This window comes from Ovis canadensis, chromosome 23, assembly GCF_042477335.2.
Source record: "Ovis canadensis isolate MfBH-ARS-UI-01 breed Bighorn chromosome 23, ARS-UI_OviCan_v2, whole genome shotgun sequence".
In the NCBI taxonomy this organism is placed as follows: domain Eukaryota; kingdom Metazoa; phylum Chordata; class Mammalia; order Artiodactyla; family Bovidae; genus Ovis; species Ovis canadensis.
Genome location: NC_091267.1, coordinates 58341644 through 58363230, shown reverse-complemented (window position 1 = coordinate 58363230; position 21587 = coordinate 58341644). Strand labels below are relative to the sequence as shown.

Here is a 21587-nt window from a genome sequence, read left to right as displayed (position 1 = left end):
ATTGAGGAATTCATGACCTCATGAGGTAGAATGAATTGAGCCTCAGGGAAGCGCTGATTATTGTCTCCTAACCCTGGTGAGCACAGGAGGTAGTGAAATGCAGTGGTCGCGACCCTGTGTTTTGGACCTAAGCTGGAATCTTGACAGTCTAAAAGTTCCTGGGGCAAGTTTCCTTACCCTTAGCTTCCTCTTCTGGAATGAAGATGCACGTATTTGTTTCAGAAAGCTCTTTTATGAGTTATATGAGATGACACATACATATAAGGTCCTTTATGCCGAGGCTAGTAATTACGAAGGCTTCAGTGATTAATACTGTTACTATTACTCATTGACCTCTGCTTCCAGGTTCTGAGATGATCTCTTTCCTTTCTTAGACCTTCTCCCGCTAGAAAAATCCAGTGCTGAAACCGCCTGTGCTCAGCATCTGCGGGAGGTTGGCTGAGCACAGAACTCTTACCTGTATTCAGCAGCACATTCCCAGAGGGCTTCGCCATGCCCACTTTCCCTGGGGCGAATCCAAAGCATCTGAAGTGCTCACCTGCATCCGACGTTGCTGCCGATGCAGCAAGGAGAGATAACACTGGGGCAGGTGGGATCGCAACACTGTCCACCGCGGCTGGCTTCTTCCTGGTCATCACAGTGGACGCTGAGCCCTCGTTCTTACTATGCGTTGCCGTTTGGTCCACTTTTAAGTGGGGACTTGGTATCCCTAAAAACACAATGACCCCAAAACCTACAGTCACTTTAAAGAAACAGGAAGACAGACAACATAAAATCTGAAAATGACCCGAGGTCACATCATCAAATGATCTGATCTTTTGCTGCAAGAATAATATTTTAGAACGTTTAAAGGAAAAAAAAATGAATTAGAAGCATGACTGGTTTTGGTTTTGTGGCTGATGTTAGTGGTGACAACATTCAGTTGGGCTACCTGGAAGTAGCGGTCAGGGCACAGGTCTAATGGAGTTATCCATTACGTACACTTTACCTTCCATGGGTCAAGAAGCCTGTTTTTTACAGAGGTTGTGGTATACACAGCATGGAGGGGAGAAATGCACCCCATCCTAGCGAGGCTTCTCATCTCAGTCAGCTGAGGAGACAAGACTAAAGGAAAAGGAAAAACTGGGCAACAAGTGTGGGCAGGTCTGCATATTATTCATTCTAGGTGCTTGGGAGGCAGGGGTTAGTGCGGGAAGAAGTGGGGAAAGGCTTCCCAGAGCAGCATGGTTGAAGGAAAGGCATTCTCAGTGCTTAGAAGAGTGTCTCCTAAGTCATGGGTGGGGAATGAAGATGATTCAGGCAAGAAGTCAGTCTTCTGGAGGCAGAAGATGCCCTGTGGGGACTGTTGTATAAATAGTCATTAGACCAAGTGAGAGTTATACTTGGGGGCATTTGAGTGTCTGGTCATAATAGTCCCATCTTTATGATGCTGCAAAGCCTGGGTAGGCTCTTATAAGGTGCCTATGGATGGGCCTGGAAATTTACTACATGACACATTATAAGAACTATTCTGGACCCTTGTTTCCTGGGCTCAAATCCAGGCCCTCTTACTTTTCAGCTGTGTGATCATGAGCAAGTTGCTTAACCTCTCCAAGCTTCAAGCTTCCTTAACTGCAGATGGGATAGAACCACATTCTCTCATAGGGGTGATTTGGAGCATCCATAAGTCAATCAAAGCAAAGGGCTTAGAACAATGTCTGACACATAGTCCATGCTATGTAAGTGTTTCCTGTTATGATTATTGCTATTATTACTACTTTGGCCACCTCATGCGAAGAATTGACTCATTGGAAAAGACTCTGATGCTGGGAGGGATTGAGGGCAGGAGGAGAAGGGGACGACAGAGGATGAGATGGCTGGATGGCATCACCGACGCGATGGACGTGAGTCTGAGTGAACTCCAGGAGTTGGTGATGGACAGGGAGGCCTGGCGTGCTGCAATTCATGGGGTCACAAAGAGTTGGACACGACTGAGCGACTGAACTGAACTGAACTACTATCACTATTATAACTTGCTCCACAGGTCAAACTAAAACCAGCCAGCAAAGCTTCAGTTCTACCTGACATGACCAAGGATTTCTGGGGAACTTCTACATCCCTAACTGCAAAAAAAAAAAAAAAAAAAAATCAACTCATCTAAGCATAAGTTCAGAGACTGGAGGTATCTGAATCCATGTCAAAAGGTCATCTACTCAGAATTTCTTTATTTGTCGGCTACAGACCACTGATAGCAACAAGAAATGGCAAATAGCAACAACAATAAAAATAGCAGTTGTTGACCTTTTTTCCCATACAACCAACTTGAGTGACACTGGCCCTCCCAGACTGTCCTCTTACCTCCACAGTGAGATCTGCTTACTTGGGCCTTAACAGCAGCCCTGTGGAGCATGTAGTGTAGAGATTACTATTTTCTTAATTTTATAGAAGAGGTCAACACATTTCTGGGATGTTAAGAGATAACCGACTACACTCATCCAGCTCTTATTGTCAGAGCTGGAAGTTTTCAAGTAGCCAGATGCTAAACTCAGGGGTCATCTTGGTGCACTGGCCATCTTCCAACATCTGCCCATGACTCAGCATTACAATAGCATGCTTCACACTGAGGACACAGAGGCCCTGTATCACACCTGGAAAAGGCATCTGTAACCACCTAAGGAAGAAATACTGACATTTTCATTTACCTTCTACTACCTTCCTCCTACTCTCCACTCCAGCCTCTGAAGCTTCCACTTGAGGAGTTGTAAATAACAATACCATTTTTGTTTTTTGATTTCATATTTCATAGAGTTTGGACATTGGGGGTGCACAAACATCAAATTCTATGACAGAGAGACTGCAAGGCACAACCACCAAGAAGTCAGGAAGTGCAACAATCATGGAAATGACCCCTGGATGATGCCTGTTTGAAAATATGCAGGTGTGCAAGGGATAGGCAAGGCAAACACAGGCAATATATGTAAAATGCAAACAGAATCTTCTGCCAGGAGATACATCCAAATAGCTAACTGTGGTTATTCCGAGGAAGGAGAGCACAGGGAAGATTAGTGTGGGAGTTTTTACTTCTGCTCTTTAGCCTTGTTAATATTTTATTGTTAATATTTTTTAAACTACAAACATATTTTAAACTTTTTCCATTGAGAAAATACACATAGTTTAGAAAGAATGTAGCAGTCTATCAGAGTATGGTCATCAGAGTGGACAGACTGAGGCACTTTGACTGTGGATGGCTAACAAATCTAGCAATGGGACAGAAAGCCTAAGTCAGGAGAATCCCCCTCAGTGGTACCCTGCGGCACCCTGGCCCTGTTCCCGTCAAACGGGTGCAAGCATCCTTGGCACAGCACACCTCTGGAACTTTAAGCTGCCAGACGTCTGTTGGATTATAGGTCCTCTCCCTGATCTGTCTGTCCTCTTTGTACCTGTGGACACAGGTGGGGCAGGTAGGTCTTTACTCAAATTATGACATGCACAAGGACTGAGCCATAAACAGGATTAGCAGGCAGATATTCAACTTTCACTTGGGAACACAGTGATTTTAAGCCATTTTGGTTATACCCTTTCAGGCACAGAGTCACAACCCACATCATTCCATGAAAATGGATCTGATCACACCTCTCTTGGCTGTACTTTGTTACTCAAGTGTTTATAGTACAGAATCTGAAACATGTATCATATCATATATGAAATGAATCGCCAGTCCAGGTTCGATGCATGATACAGGATGCTTGGGGCTGGTGCACTGGGATGACCCAGAGGGATGGTACGGGGAGGAAGGAGGGGTTCAGGATGGGGAACACGTGTATACCTGTGGCGGATTCATGTTGATGTATGGAAAAACCAATACAACATTATAAAGTAATTAACCTCCAGTTAAAATAAATAAATTTATACAGAAAAAAAATGATACTTGGAACACTCTATAATTCAGATGGTCACTATCTAGCTATCTTGAAAGCCCTAGATAATTTAGGTTTTTCTAGATTATAGTGCTGTTTGCTAATTGCCATCCAATGAATTTGAAAACAAAAAACAAAATCCTGATGTTTTCTCAGAAATTTTTCAGTTTTGAAAGGACTAGGGAAACAATTCCAGAAGTAGTGTATGTCGGCAAGAATATTAGATAAACTTTAAACAAAGGCTACTATATCAGTACTAGCAATTCACAAACTGTCTAGGAGCAGAGGTCTCAGGAGACTGTAACGGGTGACTTCTCCTTGGGAGATAGCATTGGACAGGCTGGCCACTGGAAGTCTTGGCTTCCCTTCATTCCAGGTGGTAGCTGATGCTCCGTGGAGAGGTACCCAAAGGACTAGACAAATGTGAAACATTTCAGAACCAGTTCTCACAAATGCTAGGTGACAGCAGAATGATGGGGTATTTGGTAAGTTCTTTCCCAGCATGAGCCTGGCTGTTCTCTCCAAGGGAGGAAGAATTTTGAGGCCGAAGATCAGTCATGAAGAAACCCAGATTCAGCACTGTCCTGACTAGACCACTGAGGTGTGGCCCTGCTGCTTACACTGGGGCATGAGGAAAGGCAATGAATGATGGCTTCGATCTGGGAAAGGATCACTCTGTCAAATTCAGACAGCAGACTGTACGAAGAGCACACTTGGTAGATGTGTTCAGAGCAGCCCCAAACCCCAACACAGGACAAACTGTACTGAGGCTTGCCTACCTAGAGGCCAGTACCTTTTTAAAGGAGGAAATAACAATGCTAATAACTTCATGGATCCAACATCTGTTCATAATTAAGACAGATCAGCCAAAGAGAAATAAAAAAAGTTAAACTTATACAAAAACATTCTACTGTAATCTGTTGACCTCGATTGATAAATTTTCTAAAAAAGTCTTTGAAACTGTGCATAGCCTATCAAGGGACAGTCACTCATTTTCAAAGGTAATTTCTCATAGATCACTTATCCTCTTAAACCTCTACCTGCACACTGTGTTTGCATTAGAGACTTGATTTATGGATTCCGGCTCCTCTGATGCAGAAGCTGACTTCCTGTTGCCTTGGTTACTTGGAGCTCAGTTCAAGGTTAAAGTACTCCCAAATCAGAATCAGTGGCAGAGGCTGCATCTAGAGGCCAGGTTATTGACTGCCCCAGGATGCGGAAAGGTCAGAGACCAAAGCATTGTTTACTGCCTTAAGGGTGAGTCAATATTGAGTCAATAGCTTCGATATCTTGATTCTGTTTCTTCCGAAGTAGTAGTTGCTGTTCAATTACCTCTTCCCCAGGTTGCTCAAGGTTACAGGGGTCATGCAGGAAAAGCAGGGTCTAACAGTGGCTGATTTTCCCAGGATCCCTGTAATGAGCTTTGTGACCCTGGATAATAAAAACCAGCCTCACCACAGAGTAATTTGTATGTTGCTCAGGTTTATAAAGTTAGTTATCTACTCATCTCATGTTCTCTATGGGGAAACAAACAAACCTTTGTGGGACAGTTACTGTTTACTCTTCTTTTCTAGAAGAGAAAATGGGGGCTCAAGGTGGTGAGATAACTCATCTAAAATCACACCACTGGTAAGAAGTAGTAAGAACTAGATCTTAAGTCCTGGGTGAGTCCTCATTTCATACTTTCTTTAAAAGCACTGATGGAATCATCATCCAGGGATCATACGTAACTCATTTTGTAACATCTACTACAGAAAGCAATATATCTGTAAAACAGCATGTGATTAATATAGACTTAATTTTTAATTCTAAGATTTGCAAATGAGATGTTTCCTGTAGACAAAACTCAGAATGGCATAGTGAGAAAGGCTGACACCACTGAGGTGGTGAGCTCCTTCCATCATCTTTTTGATCCTTTCACAGTAGAACGCAGGACTTGGCATGGACTGAGAGGCATGTTTTGTTGAACAGTCAGTGGCTTTTAATCTTGCAAGGAGCAATGATATGCATTATGCCATCTGCCCCTTGCAGCATCCCTATGTATGGATGACAAGAGTCAGAGGGTGAAACTCCAGATTCACAAATAAGAAAACCAAGGCACAGATGACCAGGTGATGTGCCCAAGCTCACATATCACATGTGCAGGAAAAGTGGAGCTGAAATCCATGCCTCTTGACTCAGTTCAAAGTTCTTTTCTGTTCCCTAACACATTGGCTTTTGGGTAAACCAGTATATATTTTTCACAAGAGGAAACTCATCCTGAAAATTTGATTTTAATTCCTTTTCTCATATGCTGGTTATCTGTGTGAATTCTCCTATTTCTCTTTTATTCTTGTTTGAGAATGAACTTCATTCATGGTAAATAAGGGGATGCATATTATAGAATAAAGTGAATTAAGAAATAGATGGATTTGGAAAATAATGTACTTCTGTGCCAAAGTCCATAAAAATGTTATTTTTGTTACATCATCTTATTCATTACCTCAACAAGTATTTATTGAACATCTACCATACCAAGGATGTGATGCTGGTCAAAATAGTTGAAGCCCCTAAGTTTTCTAAGAATTACATTCTAATTACCTCTGCATAGCATAAAGGTAGCTGTTACTTTTTATAAGGATTCTGAAGTAGCCTAAAGGGCCTCTTTAACCATCAAAAAAATCAGAACCTTTGCGACCCATACAGAATCTTTGGGTAAATTTGTAAAAGCCACGACACCTAGGTGGAGGGCCCAGATCTTAGCAAAGAGAGGGAATGACGGTAAAAGTTCGAATGAAGCAAGGCTTCCTGTGCTCAGTGCACCCCCGCTGCTCACGGTTTGCAGAGAGGAGCATGGGCTGCATCTCGGCGCCCTTTTCTCCTCGAGCCAGGCACCTACATGTTGCGAACAACCTGCTCAGTAGCTGGTGATGCCCTATCAACATGTGTTTTGTGGCAAATGAATTTTACTTCATTTCAGGATCTTGAGAGATGAAGTTCAGCCAAGGTCACCTGTAAGTAGGATGCTATTCAGTGAGCCTGGAGTCAATCATTTGAAAATCAGCAGTTATTTGAGTGCTGCATAGCACAACTCAGAAGACGTGATCTCTGTCTTCGCAAAGAAGGTTGAGAAGTAGAGAGCGGGATAAAACAGAAACACTTACAAAACCGATAAACGAAGTGAGACAGGAAGCCAAAGGAGTCCTCCATGAATGAGGAGGAAAATGAGACCTCAGTGGGATCTGAGGTGCTCTTGTGTTCACTCATATATTAATTCAGCATTCATTAAGAGCCTGTAAGTGCCAGGTACCTTGAAGTACAGGGAACATGAACCTTCTCTGAATGGGGCAAACCCGTCCATGCAGGAAGACAGATACAGGCAAAAAAAGCCCAATCTTGAATGATAAGTAGAACTCAACAACTAAAAGTAGAGAGAAGGCCTGCCAGGACTGGGAAATGACAAGAGTGAAAGCAGAAATAACAAGCCTTCTTTGTGAAACTGAGACAAGAGTGCTTGGGCTGAGTTGTAAAAGCCAAATACTGAAACATATGTTTGGAAAGGTAGTTGGGAAAAATTAAACCCACATCTTGTAGTTAGGTAGAGTTAGTTTCTCCCTTCCACATATATGTCTTACCATCTTGGAGAGACTTCTACAATAGGATTTTATCTCCTATTTTTTACATAATTATTTGTTCATTGCTCTGACAATTCTTGTAGGTAACTGCAAAATCGAAAAGTCAGGAACCATGTCTAACTTTATTTTGATTCCCCAGCACTTAGCTTGATGGGTATTAGATACTCAAAAGTGTTGGATGGACGAATGGACAAATGGAATATACATTTCTTCTTCTAGGCCCAAACCTTCTGGGGAAGCTGCTCTAATTATTTCTGTTCACACATGGTCTTCTAGCATAAAACTTCTTTTTCAGCACAGTGCAGAGTACAGGTGAAGAACACATTCTCTGGGGGTAAGATACCTGCATTACTAGCTGTGTGATTTGGGGCAATTCATGTCAACTCTCTGTGTTCAGTTTCCCCATCTGTTTAAACGAGGTTACTAAGGATTAAAGAAGTTTATATATTGTGGTAGAAGATAATGCCCCTCTTTATAATTCCTAGAACCTGTCAATGTGCTATGTATCATGGCAAGGGGGAATTAAGGTTGTATTAATTCTGTTAATTAATCAGCTGACCTTAATATCTGGAGAATATCCTTGATAACGAGACGATCAAAATGTAGTCAAAAGTGTAAAAAGGAGGTGGAAGAGTCAGAGAAAGAGATGTGGTGATGGAAGTAGGGTAAGGGAGCAGCTAAGTTGGAGGAGGAGGGATACAAGTTAAAGCAGTGATCCCCAATCTTTCTGACACCAGGGACCGGTTTTGTGGAAGACAATTTTTCCATGGATGGGGGTGGGGGCAGTGGGGATGCTCAGGCAGTAATATGAGCAATGGGGAGAAAGGAAAGTGACAGATGAAGCTTTGCTTGCTTGCCTCCCACTCTCCTCCTGGTGTGCAGCTGGGGTTCCTAACAGGCTGTGGGTGGGTTACTGGTCCATGGCCCAGGGGTTGGGGACTCCTCAGTTAAGGAATGCAAGTTGCCTCAAGAAGGTTGGGAAAAGCAAGAACATAGATTCTTTCCTATAGTTTGCAAAAAGGAAGTTGATACTTTGATTTTAGCTCAGTGAGATTCATTTGGGATTTCTGACCTCTTATATTATAATATAATACATTTTTGTTGGTTAAGCTACCAAGTTTGTGGAAAATTGTTATACCAGTAATAGAAATATTAACACATACAAAACCACTTATTATGGTGCCTAGATATAGTAAGCAGTCAACTGTGTTAACTATTATGACTCAGCACTACAGTCTTAGTACTAATTGTTTCATTTTAAACTTATTTCATATGTTCAAGTCCTGTGTATCCTCTGCATGCTTAATCACTCAGTCATGTCCAGCTCTTTGGGACCCCTTGGACTATAGCTGCCAGGTTCCTCTGCCCATGGGAGTCTCCAGGCAAGAATACTGGAGTGGGTTGCCATTTCCTCCTCCAGGGGATCTTCTCAATTCAAGGATTGAACCTGTGTCTCAGTTTCCTCTTGGTCAGAATCTATTCTAGCTCCACTATTCTAAGTTGTCCAGATTCAGAGAAACTGCTGAACAATCTGATTTGTTCTTGCTTCTCTTAATTGAGACGTGAAGAAATGGGCTGAGAAGAGAATGTTTTGTCTATTAGAACTTCAAAGAGATATTTTATTAAAGACTCCTTTATGCAGTAAATTCTAATGCTGTAGAAGCCAGTCTATCCTAATCCTACAGTGAAAAAGTCACATCAGATGAAAGGTATTTTCTAGATGTGCCCAATGATATCAGAATGGAAATACAGCAAACATCATAAATGCAAAGAGGAGACATCTTGAGTTAGAAGTTTTTAATCTTTCTGCATCTTAGACATCAGAACCTCTTCTTAGGAAAAAAACATAGACATGGACACACACACACACACACACACACACACACACGACACATTTTGTACATAGCTCAAGGTTCAAAGACACTTTTAGGTTCAGGTTAGTATCCTGGCCTGCCTAAGTCAATTCCTGTGGCCCTGCCATTCTCAGGCCAGTGTGTTGGCTTTCTGTGACAAGCGTTGCATTCTGAGGCTTCACAGACACACACAGACACACACAGACACACAGACACACACACACACAGACACACACACACACACACACACACCCCAGAAGAACTAATCACAGATAGATGTAACCAAACAGAATGCTGATGAAACTGCCTGATGCTTAAAAAAAAAGTATAGTAAAGTGGTACCTGTTTCTCTGAAAAATATAACACAGGGATTTTCAAAAGATACTGGCAAGGGAAGGATGCCCACAGGTAATTAAAACAGTTTAGTAGCACACTGCACCAAGCATGGGGTTTTGTTACATCCTTGGGGATAACATAGGTTAGGAATTTGCAACTGATGCACATAAAGCAGCCTTCATCAATAGATGAACACCACGAGCTTCAGTAAAGTAAATTCAAGGTAGCTTAGAGTTGGAAAGGAACTAGTCCAGTCCTTCCTGGGAAATTGAGGCCCCTGAAAGGGATGTATCTTGCTTTGCCCAGTGACACACAGGGAGAATGGCAGGGCCCTTACTCTGACCCCAGCTTTAGTTTTTGACTGTCTCAGGCCAGTGTGTTAGCTTTCTGTGACAAGGGCTGCATTCTGAGGCTTCACAGAAACAATCTTCTTGCTCTCCTGGTGCATGCTTATTATTCTACACTCTATAGGGCACCTTTAAAACAGACCAAACCAAAAATGGCAGTTGTGATACAAGCTATAAGACCACTGGCTCTGGGGGATTCTTCCCTACTCTCCTTAATGTGCAGTTGTTAATATAAGCATCTTTTGTAGTGTCTTCCTTTTTACCTTTAGAACACAGAGTTGCAGAACACATCTGCATGGCAATACAGATCTTGATGCTAACTGGGTCACCTGATTTGCATTTTGATTACTGCTTATTTAGAAGCCACATTGAGAAAAGAGCTTGATATCAGGAGTTTAAATGCATGTGTGTCTATAAATATATGTATAAATAGATAAATGCATACTTGCTGGTTTGTGAAAGATCAGTCGAATATGTACTCATCTCTCAAGAACCTATCTGTGGGAGTCTGGCCATGTATGGATGTTAGGATTATAAATGTGGTTACAGAATCTAATTACTCTCAGTGTAATATCATCCACTGTATGGAAACACTGTGTCAGCTAGAGAAGTCAATTCAGCATACAGCCCCCTTGTTAAGTAGTCTTAGCTTTATGTGTGAGAAAGTTACATTGTTTTAACGGTCAAACTACCTACTTTGTTCCACTATTTGAAATAATCCTATAAAATGGAAACACATTGTGACTGTGTGTAGGCATACACATATAGACACAGAATGTATACCAGAAAAGCTCTCTTCTTTGCAATAGAAGAGAAAAAAAATCACAGAAACTCAGACCCATCATTAGATAGATCTCCTAATCTTTATCTCTAGTAGTTCAGTCAGACGAGCTAATACCATGATGATGGCTTTGAAATCTCTTAGGAATTGGATGAGGAGAAGTGATAGTGATGAACTCCCAGCTAATAAACACAGAGTGCTTATTTCGGCAGAATGATCAATTTCTAGATGTCCTGAGGCTTGTCTGATACAGTTGATTTACTCATCCTTACTTACCTCACTAATAAAGCCAAAGTCTACCATCAGATTACAGAGGTGCCTAGAATTTCTTAAAGGGGAAGGAGAAAGCTAAGGTAAAAGTCACCATATTCCTCTAAGCATCCTTCCCCAACCACAGCCCTTGAAACCCCAGCTGCTGCCTTCACTGGTACTCGCCACTCAATAGACTTTGGGCTAGTACAGTAATACAATTAATTTGTTATCTTGTTAGTGGAAATTTAATGCAATGATCTAAAAGAAATCTTACATATTGTGATAAACTTTAGTGCCGCCGGGCGGCTCCCCTTGCATTAGGCTCATTTCACTTCTCATCCATTATGTAAATGAGATTTGGAAATAGTTGAGTTTCACTAATGTAGCTCAACTCTGATGGATTGGAGAGAGTTAGTCCTACTGAAACTAATGAGGTTAAATGCATCTCAACATTTCTTTCTACTTGGTTGATTATGCAAGCCTCTATTCAATAAATGGCATGCAGTGCATTTTTTTCAACCATCCTCTAAGGAAATTTCACCATCGCCAGACCCCAGAGTAGCCCCAAATAAGTTTTGTTTGTATAATGCCTGTGTTGTTCCCAACACTGCATGGTGCACAGACAGAGCTAATGGATGATATGCCATTATATAATTTAAGATATAAGGGGAGTATTTTAAAAGTTAATGCATCTGAGGAAGACTTTTGGTCATACAGAGAAGAGTGAAAGGAAATTTCCAGAAGTAGAAGATGGAGATGAAAATCCTTGGTAGGACCTGAGATCAGAGAAGGGAATAGTCACTGGCAGAGTATGGCACTGGAAAGAGACTGCTGCATTTGATTCAAAGAGTCACAAGACATCAGTCCAGTTATCCAGGGCCCAGTCCTAAGACAAAGAGATACAAGAAGGACTTTTGCACTCTAGATTTCATTTCAGAGGCCAAAAAGTAGTAGCTCTACAGTTTGGAGGCTTGATGCTTCTCTCTCTCTCTCTCTCTCTCTCTCTCTCTCTCTCTCTCTCTCTCTCTCTCTCTCTCTCTCTCTCTCACACACACACACACACACACACACACACACACACACACTTAGGAATAAGCATTTCAGGAGAAGCAGCTTCAAACTCTCCAGGGTCATGGAATCATAGAGGTAAGGATGAGTTGATAAATATAAAAAATATCCAGACACTTATTTTTCTTTATTTAAAAAAGTGGGGAGTGGGTTAAGTGAAAAGAACTTTAACCTTCATGTCAGCCCTCTCAGGTAGTTGGTTTATTAAACATTTTTTAAAAAAGAAGAAAACTGAAGCTTTGAGAGGTTATATAACTTGAACAAGGTCCTATATGTAGTTAAGTGACAGAGCTGGGAATTAAATCCAGGGTCTTCTGGCTCCAAAGTTACAGCTTATCTACCCCCTCAAAACTCCTTTCCCAGTAGCAATATATTTCTTAATTGCTGGTAGTACAATTGGATTCTGATTCTCCCACGCAGAATGTTTCTATCTCTATGTCCTGGCATAAAGACTAGTGCAGAGAATGAGCTCAGAATGAGCCAGCTAGGGATGAAAAAAGGAAATGCTGGTTATTTACAAGGTGATAAGGATGGAGGCCACCAGATGCTTGACTGAAAGCCTGGAGAGTTGGAGGAGAGCTTGCTGGTCAAATAATCACTCCATCTTTGCCATCTGACCTAACTGCCAGTTCTCTGAAACGTGGGATCCCAACAAGAAAGTTTGTCAGCTCTTCAATATTCAACTTGATATCATATTTTCAACAAGTTACTGGTGGGTGGCAGTAAGGAAGCAATTTTGCCTTTCTTGCATTAATCTATTCAGCAAAAGTTTCACTGCCCATCAGGAACACAGCCATTCTGGGTCCTTTTGGGTACCCTTAAAATATGGGTCCAGTTTTGGGGTATTCAAATATTTAGTTGAAGAAACAAGATGGAGTAATAAGAAACTTGAATAAAAATAACGATCTTCCCTGAGCTGAAAAGACTACCAATATTACCTTCTTTTGCACCTGGGGCACGCCAGAGATTTATTAGGGAGATTTTAACAACTAGCATATACTGCAGAATAATAGTTTAAAATGGAACTTACTAACTATATAACTCATATACAAACGTAAATAATTTATCTAGCTGATTAAGAATAAGAATTTATATTAATATAGATACTATAATAAAGGTAACAAAAAACCCGGTATGATGAAAGAAAAGTAGCATTTCAAAGTAGATTAAAGGGTGTGTTCTGAGCCCACATTCCCTAAATTCATAGCACAGGGTTATAAGTTACTGGTGTGTCTTGAATTGGGCAACTTATTTCACCTCTTAGTGCTTCTGTATTCCTGTTAATAGTGGAATTAATAATAGTACCTACCCTCTAGGCTTACATATGAGAATACAAAGATAAATCTCTATTCTCAAAGTACTAGAGGTAAAAACATAAATACTAATTCTCAATATTCTGTGATAAGGACAATGGGGTCAGGCATAAGAGCCAAGGGCATGAGCAACTTTCCTGTTCGGGAGGGAGGAACATCACTGAGGAGGTGATACTTTACTTGGGTCCTGAACAATTTAGAAGCACTGGCTGAAAAGGGATGAGAGGAAGGAAGGGCAGCAGGTGCAAAGGCATGAAGCATAAAATAGAATGGCATGTTTAGCAAAAAGCAAGAATTTCTGAGTGGCTACAATATAGACTCTAAGGCAGGTGGGTGAAGACAGGGCCCTAGGTCAAGCTGGGAACAATGCTAGGAATTTGGGTCTCCTTGTGGATAATGTGTTGTGTGCTTAGTCACTCAGTTGTGTCTGACTCTTTGCGACCCCATGGACTGCAACACGCCAGGCTCCTCTGTCCATGGGGATTGTCTAGGCAAAAATATTAGAGTGGGTTGCCATGCCCTCCTCCAGGGGATCATCCCAACCCAGGGATCAAACCCAAGTCTCCTGCATTGCAGGAAGATTCTTTACCATCTGAGCTACCAGGGGGTAATGAGGCGACACAAATATTTCCATGTAGGCACATAGACACCCAGCCTTGGAAAAGAGATCCTATGCTTTCTACAGGTACAACTGTGATTAAAAGGGACAAAAGCTGCTCCCAGTAGATTTCTGAGAAGAGAGCCAACTCAAGATAAGGTTTCTACACTAAGGTTAGAAACTCGCCCTTTGATCCTGGATGCTCAACTAGTGTGTCCTAGTGTTCACAATTCCTACTTGCCCTCCCGGTTTCCTTTTTCCTTCCTCAAGCTTTATTGGGCAAATTTACATTAGAAGTTACCTTTGAAACACTATAGGGCAAATGCTGATGAATAAGCTATGGGTCTTGCCCTGCAGACACTCGAAGCCTTGTTCAAATAATATGTTTTGTAAATCAAATTTTGTTTTGTTTATTTGGATAGCTCACTGTCCAGAGGAAGCTGGTTCAGTTCAGCTTCAGTCATGTCAGACTCTTTGAGACCCCATGGACTGCAGGACACCAGGCTTTCCTGTCCATCACCAACTCCAGGAGCCTACTCAAACGCATGTCCATCGCATCAGTGATGCCATCCAACCATCTCATCCTCTGTCGTCCCCTTCTCCTACCACCATCAATCTTTCTCAGCATCAGGGGCTTTTCAAATGAGTCAGTTTTTCTCATCAAGTGGCCAAAGTATTGGAGTTTCAGCCTCAACATCAGTCCTTCCAATGAATATTCAGGACTGATTTCTTTTAGGATTGACTGGTTGGATCTCCTTGATGTCCCAGGGACTTTCAAGAGTCTTCTCCAACACCACAGTTCAAAAGCATCAATTCTTCGGAGCTCAGCTTTCTTTATAGTCCAACTCTCATATACATATATGACTACTGGAAAAACTGTAACTTTGCCTAGATGGACCTTTGTTGGCAAAGTAATGTCTCTGCTTTTTAATAAGCTGTCTAGGTTGGTCTTAACTTTCTTTCCAAGGAGCAAGCAGCTTTTAATTTCATGGCTGCAGTCACCATCTGCAGTGATTTTGGAGCCCCCAAAAATAAAGTCTGTCACTGTTTCCATTGTTTCCCCATCTATTTGCCACAAAGTGATGGGACCAGATGCCATGATCTTAGTTTTCTGAATGCTGAGCTTTAAGCCAACTTTTTCACTCTCTACTTTCACTTTCATCAAGAGGCTTTTTAGTTCCTCTTCACTTTCTGCCATAAGGATGGTGTCATCTGCATATCTGAGGTTATTGATATTTCTCCTGGCAATCTTGATTCCAGCTTGTGCTTCATCCAGACCGGCATTTCGCATGATATACTCTGCATATAAGTTAAATAAGCAGGGTGACAATATACAGCCTTGACGTACTCCTTTCCTGATTTGGAACCAGTCTGTTGTTCCACGTCCAGTTCTAACTGTTGCTTCTTGACCTGCATACCGATTTCTCAGCTGGAGGTATGGGCTTTTAGAAAGTTATATGTTTCAAGACAGCAAGTCCCCATTTAAAGTATGTATTCTACAAGCGTGGATCTGTATACTTCTGAACTGAGGTTTTCACTTTTTCTTCCTCCCGTCTTCATGGGCTGGTATTTGATTGTAGCTTTTGGAAGACTTCATTCTTAGTACAAAATCTCCTATTGATGCTCAGTCTCAGATTATTAAAGATGCTTTAACACAGGCTAGAAAATAAGGTTGGGGAGAGAAGAGGAAATAACTGAACAGCAACAACTGTGAGTGGACATTCTACCAGCATCAGAGGATAGCTATGCAGAGAGAAACCATGATGGCAGCTTAACCAGGAGAACGGAGATGCCAGAAGAAGGCATGTGCCCCCTTTCCTAAAGAAGCAAGTATACTGCAGCTTTAAATCCTGACATTCTAACAACTTGCTAAAAATAATCAAATAGTTATCAGTTGATAGGCGCTGTTGTTGTTATTGTCGTGTAGTTGCTAAGTCATGTGTGACTGTTTTGGAACCTCACGGACTGTAGCCCACCAGGCTCCTCTGTCCATGGGACTTCCCAGGCAAGAATACTGGAGTGGATTGTCATTTCCTGCTCCAAGGGATCTTCCTGACCCAGGGATCGAACCTGCATCTCCTGCATTGGCAGGCAGATTCTTTACCACTGAGTCACCAGGGAAGCCCAATAGGGCCTGTAGGCCTGAAATAAATTCTTTTTACTAAATTCAAATTTCATGGCCTGTTTACTTTGTAAACTGAAGTCAGTCTAGCAATTCATAAATACCATTGGATTGATGTGTGCTGGGAATATGCATGCATATATTCATTTGCCCATTTGTTTAACAAATATCTATTGAGCATCTGTAATGAAGAATGAGTTTTAGCAGATCTTGGCAAAAATGCTATTGCCACACAGCAGAAAGATGGTCAAGAATCAGCATAAAAAGTAAGAAAAGGTGTGATGCCTATCACCCTAACCAAAGACAAGTCACACAAATTGAATCTCTGACCACTAAGAAATAGCACTAGTGAACACGGGTATGAGTTCAGCACAGAAACACCTCACAGTTATGGATGTATATGCAGTAAAGAATGGGCCACACGGCACTCAGGTTTTCTGGAATATTTTGCACACTGTCCCAGTAACTCATTTAGAATCCTGCTGGACAGCAGTGTCTCCATAGAGTCATTTCATATGCTCACTTCAGGTTTTATGGTCACAAACGAATGCTGCCGGGCAGAGGGAGGGCCAAAGCAGCTCAAGATGGCAATTCCAGTCTTACTTATCTTCAGCTCTGTGACTTGGGCATGACACTTCTTTTTGTCCTGAGTGTCTTTATGGTCTCTGATTCCTTGTGATTCCGCATCTCGAGCAGACAGAAGAGTCTCTGCTGATCTTAAACAGGAGGAAAGTCACTTAGCCATCATAAGGAAGATCTGTGAGTCAAAAGCACTTCTATTTTTGAGAAGACAACAGAGATCTCAGTTCTATCAGATAAACCAAATAAAATGCAAGTTACTGGACCTGCAAGGCCTGGGAAACCCAGTTAGGTCTAAGCTCCTCTGGGTGTTTCTGTCACATGTCCCGCTCACAGGGTTGGGGCCTCATGGTGAAAGTCTTTTAATGAGGTCCTTTTGGTTACTTCTGGAAGGATTATTCTTGGTTGAAGATCAAACAGTCTAAAACTCCCCACAACCCAATGAAATATTGACAGAGAATATTAACTATATCTTATTTATGGGGAAAACAAGGCTCAGAGACGTTAAGAAACATATTCAGGGTCTCACAAAATTAAAGTAGGAATTTGAACCCAAGTCTCTGCATCAGGTACTTTCCCTTAAACAGCCTTCCTGTCCCATGCTTATGAGAAGTACAGACGGTTACTTCAGCATCTGGACTCCAAGACGTTGAAGGAAGAACTGAGAGGTTTTCTTTAAGTAAAGGTTTAGGAGAAGAACTTTTGTGAGCATTTCTTAAGTTTTTCTAGTTAGCCCTGGGTATGAGCAGATAATAGTCTAGTATAATATTAAGAAGTTGTGGAACTTGTTGCAAAAAAAAGTTCAGATGGAATGTGCAATGAGGCTACAACTGTGGACAATCTCCATGAGCTCAGAGCTGAAAAAACAGCTTTCATGTTTGACTTAGACTTTCCTAAGAAAGGAAAGGAAGCCGGAAACCAGGATTTGGGGAGCAAATGGAATTGCTGAGAGGTGCCAATAAAGCAAATACAAGACGTTACAAAAGGTTAAAAATAATTCCCTGACTGTATTTTTCAGACTTGGAAATTATTACATTTCCCAGCTAATAAAACTGACAATAAAACATTATTTTTTCAACCTTGGTTATGTAATAAGTGGAATGTGTTTATTTTTATAAGCACCAATTTAAAAATAATTGAAGTTATCTGAGGGCATCCCTTTGTCAAGCCAGGAATTTGCTTGAAGGACATGCAGCATCAAGGATGACTGGGGTTGAGGCTTGGGCAGGTAGAAGCTCTCTCTCCCTAGTGGGCTTAGTAAAAGGCTTGCCTCTTGTTAAAGAGGATTGGAGGTGGCAAAACAGTCTTCCAGTGTTCATTTTAACATCTTCTATCAGGAGCCCATATTCACCTTCTCACTTCTGAACTAGGGTCCAGGGTTAGTTCCTGCTTATTCCTTTCAGGGTAAACTCAAGCAGCAGGTAACATCCCTTACTCAGAACTTCCACTTCTCTGGCCTTGCAGAGAGTACCACACCTACACCACAGCTCTGCAGACCTTGCTCACGCTCAGTGTAACACTTGGTTATATGATATTTCAAACTCATAGACTCAATCAGATATATCTTCAATCACCATCCAGCTTTGGGCAGACAAACTGATCTAAACCTTAGATTCCTTGTGACTAAAGTAGAACTAAAATGAGGAATTTGTTCAGGCTTAAATGAAGTAAATATCTATCAAGTATCTACCACAATGCCTGCCTCCTAACAGGCATGCTGTTATTAACATTACTATTATTATAATTCATAGTGATCTTGACTTTCCAATAAGATAATTAGTAAGTTGAGAAAAGAGTTTGTGTCTTATATTTTTCATATTTCCAACAGTGTCCACTTGGCAAAGAGCTAATAAGAGATCAAGAGATTGACCAATATATGTTGAATAGAACTGCATTTGTTTGTAAAGAGTTTGAAACAGTTTCACACAAAATCATATCACTGATACCACTATTTGAAGTAGAAACCAAGATGGTATTTTCCCCAGGCCCTATAAGAAACATTCTACAATTATATTAATATTATAAATAAGAAGATATAATTTTTGTGACAGAAATAAGTTATTTATTATTTCATTTCAAGAAAGTAAAACAGACAGAAGGAAGTGTCAAATACTATGAGAGTAAAAGATGTTCGAGGAAAACCACTCAAAGTCTGTCAGAATCACAGAATAATCAGGCTGGAAAGATCATTCCACTAATGAGGAAACAATGGCTTGCAGGAAACAACTGCATATTGTTGGTGAAGCCATCCCAACCTGCTGCTTTGCACTCTGGACCTCTTCCCTAGTCAGTAAGGGCAGCCACTTCCAAGTTTCTTTGCTTATTTTGTCAAATGACTGTGAAGATCCCATTAGGGGATGTGATGAAATAAGATGGGGATGGAATGGGGTTGTCAGATCCCTTTTGCTTTTGACAGTAACTTCAAAAGAGGAAAAGAAAACAAAACCACTAGTGACGATAGAAGAGATTAGACTATGGTCTGTTCCTTGAAAGGAGAGAAATAGATGTGTCTACTAGCAACAAGGCAGAATTTGGCCACCATACTGCCACCAGTAGAAAACCATGCCTCAGGCCCCCAAATCACCCCTTCCTGGAATGGTCCCTTCCTTCTGAGGGAATTCCCAGATGCCAACCCACAAGGGTCTTAAGTGTTGTTCACTGTGGGCACAAAACTTTGGAGTTTCAGGTTTCTGAAGCTGCAAGGGGTCCTCCAGGAGAGGAGGCTGGGACCACCAATGGGGTCCCATTTTGCAGATCCCTCAGTTTTACCCTCTGTGGCTACGTTTCCTGGAGGGTGGTGTCTGGGAGAGGTGTGCTGCAGGTCTGAGGTTGGCAGTTCTCCTTTTCCTCCTCTTTCTGAGAAAGGGTGCCAGGCCCAGGGTTGCTTTTGTGGGTGTCCCTCCTCATCCTTTTCTCCCATCTCTCAGAAGCAGGGAGTCCTGACTGGTCATGGTCAGTTGAGAGTCCTTTTATCTCCACTTTCAGCCCCCATATTTAGCTGTTTTTATATGGAAGTCTCCATTGGCTGGGCCAGGTCTAGTGGCCACTTGTGAGGAAACAAAGGAAGAGAAAAAAAGGCTGATGATGGCAGCTTTTGGAGGGGGGTATAGTAATTCCAACAGGCAGAGGGGGAAAACGAAAAGATGGCATTTCCATGCAGCCGTGAAACGAGGTGGAGGAATCCTTCCTCTCCTTGGACAATAAAGGCTCCTGCTAATTTTAACCAGAGTCAGCTTTGAAAAACCTGCAGTTGACTGTGAGTCAGTGGCCCTCCAGGGAATAGGAGGTGGGGAAGTGCATGCGTGCGTCTGTGTGTGTGTGTGTGTGTGTTTGTGTGTGTGTGTGTGCGGTGAGCACGCACACCAGTGTATATAATCTCACAGTGCCCAGAGCCCTGGAGATCCTGGAACACTTCAGTAGCACAGGCCAGATTCATTAAAAAGCCTGGCTACAGGCCAGCAGTTAAAATTGAAGCAGCATATTTATTGCATTTTGTTCAAATAAATCTGAAAACGTGTGAATCATATTCCTTGGAGAGATTGGGAGAAGAAGTAAACAACATCAGGCTAATACTTACAAGCCGTGGCGGAGAGAGAACAAAGATCCAGAAGGTTTCTCGCTCCAGGAACTCTGGGAGCTGCTCACCCACCCTTCCTAGGTGGGAACTGGGGGCCACACTCTCCTGCCACTTTGCCCCCACGGCCTGACGCTGGCTTTGGTGTCCCTCTCGGGCAGGTGGCTCTGCCCTCTGCCCGGGTTTTCTCGGTTGCATGGGGCACATTTCACCCTGCTCTGTGGGCCTCTGTAGTCTCCAGATGCGCCACTGTTATCCTGCTTTCTAACGGCAGCTGCAGAAATTAGATTCAATTATGGGCTTTCCTAAAATAGTATATATAAAAGGAAATCTCCCCCACCCCCACCAGCCCAGTTCTTATGAAACTCGGCAAGAGCTCAAACTAATTATTTGCCTCTATAAAGAAAATAAGCAGTTGGCCAGCTTTATCATGCCTGGGCTGTATTTTCTTTTGTTGTTTGGTATCTTTCGGTGATGGTTTGAGGGGCTGTGTGTTTTAGGAGGTAACCTCCTAGCGGTGGAGACTGTAGGCTAGACTTTGGGCCTCAGTTTCCTTAAATGTAAACCATAATAATTACTCTTGTGTGGTAAATATGAGGGCTGACTGAAGTCTTACAATACCATCTAACTCAAGAACACAGGATCAGCAAGACCAAACGTCAAGTCTTTTCTTTCTCTCCGTTAAAGAGATGATTTACGGGCATCAGTATGTATATATACTGATCTATTTTTCTCTGATCAAATCAGGATTTTTTCCACAACATAATTTTGCCACCAATTCCCTCCCTCATTGCCTTTCATTACACACGTGCGTGTTGGTATGAAAAGTGGAGAAAGGTAATGAACTTGTATGGCGGGGCTTCAGAACCTCACTTGTACTTCACACAAACACGGCTGCTGAGGCATCTTCAGAAGCTCTCTGAGCCTCCTGACATTCCTGACAGGCCCAGGGAGTGAGTGGGGAGGTTGGAGGTGTGAAACTCAGGCACATATCTGGGGTATTTTGAGGCCTCTGGAAAGGTGAGAGTGTTTTTGGCACTGCACAGGTATTAACCAGGAGAGATCTTAGGCGGAGGTTTCATGGGACGGCAGTGAGAGCGGATGAGAGCCCCCGTGCAGGTGTGAATATATGGAGTTGGCAGGTTTCTGAGTTAGGGCCCAAATGTGGATACACTCACTTGGAGATCCCATCTGACTCATGTCATTCAAGACGGTAGAAATGACTCTTGAGAAGCTGGCCTTATTAGAGAATCT

At 42.0% G+C, this 21587-nt stretch overlaps 1 protein-coding gene across 2 annotated transcripts in view; it reads right to left on the bottom strand.

The window, feature by feature from the left end:
• SETBP1 (SET binding protein 1) overlaps window positions 1-21587 on the bottom strand; it is a 412206-nt gene that overhangs the window by 30409 nt on the left and 360210 nt on the right. For both annotated transcript variants that reach the window (XM_069569052.1, XM_069569051.1), the window contains one exon: window positions 539-709. In XM_069569052.1, the coding sequence (XP_069425153.1) occupies window positions 539-709 (171 nt within the window). The remainder of the gene's footprint in view (window positions 1-538; window positions 710-21587) is intronic.